The sequence below is a fragment of the Mobula hypostoma genome, chromosome X1 (assembly GCF_963921235.1).
Source record: "Mobula hypostoma chromosome X1, sMobHyp1.1, whole genome shotgun sequence".
Taxonomy (NCBI): Eukaryota; Metazoa; Chordata; class Chondrichthyes; order Myliobatiformes; family Myliobatidae; genus Mobula; species Mobula hypostoma.
Genome location: NC_086128.1, coordinates 66248945 through 66255052, shown reverse-complemented (window position 1 = coordinate 66255052; position 6108 = coordinate 66248945). Strand labels below are relative to the sequence as shown.

Genomic DNA, 6108 nt, shown 5'->3' with positions numbered 1-6108 from the left:
GGCAGCGTGTTGTGTCCTTGAGTAAGGCACTTAACCACACATTGCCCTGCGACGACACCAGTGCCAAGCTGTATGGGTCCTAATGCCCTTCCCTCGGACAACATCGGTGGCGTGGAGAGGGGAGACTTGCAGCATGGGCAACTGCCGGTCTTCCATACAACCTTGTCCAGGCCTGCGCCCTGGATCTGCACTTTCCAGGCGCAGATCCACGGTCTTGCAAGACTAACGGATGCCTTACTAGTGAGCTATATCGACTGTGTTGTTCAAGCTTACTGTCATCTGACTGTATATGCAGACAACCAAACGTCCGTCGGACCTACACAACGTACATCACACACACACACACACACACACACACACACACAGTGCATAAACCAAAATATTATCACAACTAAGTTATTAAAATATAATTCAAGATGCATGCAGAGGTGAACAGTAAACAGCTCGCTGTCCCACTGATGAGACCCCAGTGGTGGCAGGGTCTTCATTGCTCTCACAGTGACGGGTTAACTTACCTAACCGGCTGGTCTTTGGACTGTAGGAGGAAACCGGAACACCCGGAGGAAACATTCACACATACACACACACACACACACACACACACACACACACACACAGAAAGAACGTACGAGCTCCTCAAGGGACCGTGGCGCCGGAATGGGGCTCGAAAAACCCGTGCCCCCAGATGTGCTGTAACAGGGCCGCGGTAACCGCCGCACGACCCCGGCGCCCTGCGTCGTCATCACAACCCACCGCTGGGATAATCAGGGACTGGCCCCTACTGCAGACCTAGTGTGGGGCTAATTAAAGAGTGACCCAGACTAAGCGAATGGCTTCCTCCCCACCCCACACCCGCTGGGGTAACTAAGGACTCTATCTTCCTAGGCCATCCTGAGCTTGGGGTCAGGGTGGGGTGACACGGCAGCATAGTGGTAGTGAAACACTTCTACCTTGCCAGAGACCTGGGTTCCTGCCTATAAGGAGTTTGTACAGAGCTGCGCGAAACTCTTGGACAAATATTGTTCGTCCATCGTCATCGTCGGTGAAGACCTCGACACCATTGATGGTGTCGAGACTAGCGTGTAAATTGGATTTAAGTGTGGGAGAGTGGCACAGCGTTAACCTCGCCCTCTCTTCCCAATTCCCATCTGGATCCAGTGGCAAGACGGAGTCTAGACGGCTCGAGATGGAGATATATATATACTGTATTATATATATACAGCATAGCCAGAGACACCGCACACCCCGGCCACTCCCTGTTGGACCCGCTGCCATCCAGCAAAGGGTTCAGGACACTAAAAGCCAGAACAAATAGACTGAGGGACAGCTTCCATCCCAGAGCTGTGGCCTCCATCACACCACTCCCACAGGACAATGACTGAAACTGTGAGCACACACACGCACACACGAGATCTCAAGTACTTTGTGCATTACTGTGATATTCTGGTGCTGCTGCAATTTATATTCTGCTACTTATCTATTTAATACTGTTTTTCTATTACTGTCTTGTTTTTATCTACCGCTTTATTTAATTGCCTGAGAGGAAGCCAAACAGAGTTTCATTGCAGCTATGTATAATGACAATAAAGATCATTCAATTCAATTCAATTCAACTCAATTCAACTCAATTCAATTCATGTGTGTGTGTGTGTGTGTGTGTGTGTGTGTGTGTGTGTGTATGTGTATATATATATATAAAGCTAGGCTGCCTAAGAGTTTTGCACTGGGGTGGGACAGGTGACAGAGAAGGAGCGTCAGGGGCGGGGGGTGGGGTACAGACACACCCAGACCTGAGACACCAGGCAAGGTCATTTTATCCCGAACAATTGGTTTATTGATCATTACAGAATGTCTCCCTGGTGCTTCCCGCACCCTCCCCTCTCCCTTCCCCTTTTCCCAGCCACGATCCCCCTCTTCCTGCCCAGCCCCCACTTCACTCTCAATCCGCAATAGAGACCCAGATCAGGATCAGGTTTATCATCACTCATATCTGTCTGAGTCGACGTTCCACATCCGTCATGTAATTTGTTGGATTTTTTGCTCGGCGGCAGTACAGTGCGGTACCTTCCCTGGGTGTGTTGGCTCCCCCCCACCCCCCCTCCCCACGACCCTGACACTCCTTCTCTGCCACCCGTCCCACACCCCTCCCACGGCGATCCACTCCTCACCACTCCCAACACCCTTTTCCCCCGCCGGATTCACAACCTCGCTCTCCGCTCCCCGTTGACAAATACGGTACTGTGTGTGCAAAACTCCCTAAGACTTGTGCCTAAGACTTTTGCACAGGACTGTATATACATATGTTTAGAAGGTTAAATTAAACAAGTAGTGCAAAAATAGAAATAATCAAGCAGTGAGGTGGTGTTCATGGGTTCATTGTCCATTCAGAAATCTGATGGCAGAGGGGAAGAAGCTGTTCCTGAATCGCTGAGTGTGTGTCTTCAGGCTCCTGTACCTCCTCCCTGATGGTAGCAATGAGAAGAGGGCACATCCTTGGTGATGGGGGGGGGGTGGTTCTCAAATGATGGACGCCATTAAGAATCCTTGAAGATTCTCGATGGGCCGAATGGACTAATTCTGCTATTATGATTCATGGTCTAGTCGGTTAATTGGTTAATCGGCCAGCGCGGGCTTGATGGGTCAGAGCGGCTTGGTTCTGAGCTTTATCTCTAAATAATTCTTCTTCTTCTTCTTCTTCTTCTTCTTCTTCCTCTTCTTCTTCTTCCTCTTCTTCTTCTTCCTCTTCTTCTTCTTCTTCTTCTTCTTCTTCCAGCATTATGGTGTGCTCATCATGCAGCATGTCTTGGGCATCTGAAACCTGGTGGAGTCCATCCCTTTCCAGGTTAATTTATAATCCAGATAAATAGTATACCTTAATTATCTCGATTATGTGTCAGCGCGTGGCCCAGTGGTTAAGGCGTCGGTCTAGTGATCTGAAGGTCGCTAGTTCGAGCCTCGGCTGAGGCAGTGTGTTGTGTCCTTGAGCAAGGCACTTAACCACACATTGCTCTGCGACGCCACCGGTGCCAAGCTGTATGGGTCCTAATGCCCTTCCCTTGGACAACATCGGTGTTGTGGAGAGGGGAGACTTGCAGCATGGGCAACTGCCGGTCTTCCATACAACCTTGCCCAGGCCTGCACCCTGGAAACCTTACAAGGCGCAAATCCATGGTCTCACGAGACTAATGGATGCCTGTATATATATATATACACACAGATACACACACACACACACACACACACACACACACAAACACACATATATATATATATATATGAACAGAATCGACGCATTTCTCCAACTCCTCTCCCAATGGGACAGTCTGGATTCTTTAACTTGGGGTGTGCGAATTCCCCCCACCCCCCACCGTGATCCTCCGTGAACCGGCCACCGCTGCGCACCCACCTGTAACTTGGCAGTACCCCCTTCGCGGAGGGAGGAGATGATTTCTCTGACACGATCCGGTTCCCGAATACGGACTGTGCTCTTTTGCAGCTCCGGGATCTGCGGGGGAAAGACAAGAGCGGTCGGACAAGTTGGGTTGTTTTCCTCTGGAGCGCCGGAGGCTGAGGGGAGATCTGATAGGGGTGTAACCCCCTCTTTCCCCTCCCCGCCCCCGGGAAAGGCTTCACTGCTAACGTAATGGTCTTTCTGTAGAAGCGGGGCCTGGGTTATGGTTAGGGATACCGGGTGCTATGAAAAGTGAGCCATCTTCTTTCTCCCTTATTAGGGGGAGAGAAAGCCTGTGGTATGTCGAATACCGGGTGAACGGGTAGTCTTTGGGGTACTGCAAGTCCGTGTCTTTGCTGATGCTTTGCTGCATGCTTGAGTGCTCGGTGGGGGGTGGGGGTGCCGATGCGTTCTTTGCCAGTGGGAGGGGGTTTGTAGGGGTGATTGTTGCTCACTGCCGCTGACGCACAGGAGGGAAGGGAGCTGGGTTGGGCGGGGGAGGACTTTGGGGTTCTAACATTTAACTGCCATTCATTCTTTGGGGGAACTCCCCTGTTTTCGAGGATGGTTGCGAAGAAAAGAAGAATTTCGGGGATGTGTATGGTACACATTTTTCTGGCATTGAAACCTTTAACCCAGTCAGGCAAGCGGAGTTTTCATGCTGTGTGCCTGACACCGGAGTGAGCTAGGGTCCTTTGTTCGGAGGGAGATGGAGAGAGAGGACGCTGGAGAGAACCGGTCGTAGGATTCGACCCGATGAGGGTGGGGGGACCGTGACTTGATGGAGCCAGATGCCGGGGTCTCCGGGGTCTTCTGAGGATCGGCGAACATGTGTGACTTTTGGAAGAGCTGAGCTCCAACTTGCGCACATTTGACTGTTTATAATTATAATGGGCCCTTTTTGTCTACTTTTTTCTTCTTTCTTTTCTCTACTACCCTTTGAGTTCAGATTCATAAATATAATTCTTTTAATCGTATGCAGCGTGCTATCTGTTGTTTCTTGGCACTGAGCTGTAATTTACACAACAGCCTCACGAACCGGAGTGTTAGGGGTGGGAGGGCTGTCCCAATCTCTCAGGTTTGGCGGGACCGGAGTGTCTATTCCCTAGACTTACACGGCCCAGGGAACTGGGGGAGGCATAGACAGAGTAGACAGACAGTATCTCTTCCTCAGAGTTGAAATGAACATGTATCCTAGATTAGTGTTCCCCAACCTCTTTTAGCCTAACGCCCCTCTACAGCACCTTCATACTTGCCAACGCCTCTCTTAGGGACAGTGGACTCTCCGGTGCCCCCACAGTGTAAAAACATGTCTACCATATGCTACCATGAGAAAAATGTTTCTGCTTTAAAATTTTATCTGTCTTTAACCATAGCTTGCATGGTACTTGTGCGCTGTACAGCAGCTTGGACGTCAATGTGACCCTTGAGCTTGATGGTTTTTAGCAAGAGTTGAAATATCTGGTTCAGGTTGTGACAGCAAAAGCCTTAAATCCCCACGTGTAACAATGTCCAAGCGGTTGCTGTTTTTCGTGAGACTGCGGTTCACTGCACTGAAGCCTCTTCCAACAGGGTAGGAGGATGGAAATGCAACGAAGAGCAGTTTGGCTCTTCTCCGAAGACCAGGGAACTTCATATGACATTGTGGCCACAAACCACAAAAGGTGATATTTTTGCTTCTTCATCATTCTGAATTTCAATAACTTCTTCTTGCAAACTCCCTTCCTGTTCTTCCACCTTGCAAAGAAATAGGTTAATTACCCCAAAACGAGGAAATCTGCAGATGCTGGAATTTCTAGCAACACACATAAAAATTGCTGGTGAACACAGATGCTGCCTGGCCTGCTGCGTTCACCAGCAGTTTTTGTGTGTGTTGGTTAATTGCCCAATCCGGAATTGCAGATCGTTCAAATCCTTGAATCGATTAGGAATATCATTCGTCAGTGATTACATGTATAAGCAGCACTCTTGGAAATCACCGTCTGTGAAAGAGAGTGCCACCTTTTCCATGCAGGGAAACTGTGAGAACATTCTTCTCCCAATGTTTTGCTTATATATTTCCAATTTTCCAATAAAAGTGGTCTCTGCACTTTTTTGCCTGGATGAAATTGAAATTCTCACCCTGCAGTTTCATATTTAGAATGTTCATTTTGTTATACAGATCGGCTGGATATGCCACATCTCCGCGTAGAAGTTCAATCTCCTTTCCCAAGCTCTTGTTGACTTAGAGCAAATATTCAACCACAGTGTCAAAAAGATCAAAGGAACGTTTTAAGCAGCAGCCTTTTGACGGCCAACGCACTTCAGTGTGAAGAAGCAAGCTTTCAAACACTTCAAAGTTATCTTGGCATAACTGGCGAAATTGGCTGCTATTTAATGGATGAGCTTTAATCTTGTTGATAGCAGATATTAGAAGAGTCATTGCTGGCTCGTGTTTTTGGCTGCGGGATGTTGACGATGAATTGCAAACAGACTTGGGATTTCTTTTTTTTTCCATAAATGCCACTAAACCAGCATATATGGTGCTCCATCCGTTATACAAGAAATCATGTTCCTAATCGGAATACATTTATCCATAATATACATTTTGAACTTGTCGTAGATTGATTCTCTGTTGATACTTGTTTTTAACTTTTTACAAAGGAGAATCTCTTCAT

General features: G+C 48.3%; 1 protein-coding gene across 1 annotated transcript in view; it reads right to left on the bottom strand.

Moving 5' to 3' along the window:
- LOC134340651 (cytosolic 5'-nucleotidase 3-like) overlaps nt 1–6108 on the bottom strand; it is an 83663-nt gene that overhangs the window by 53971 nt on the left and 23584 nt on the right. Inside the window, exon 2 of the mRNA XM_063038106.1 lies at nt 3407–3505. Coding sequence (XP_062894176.1) covers nt 3407–3505 — 99 coding nt within the window. The remainder of the gene's footprint in view (nt 1–3406; nt 3506–6108) is intronic.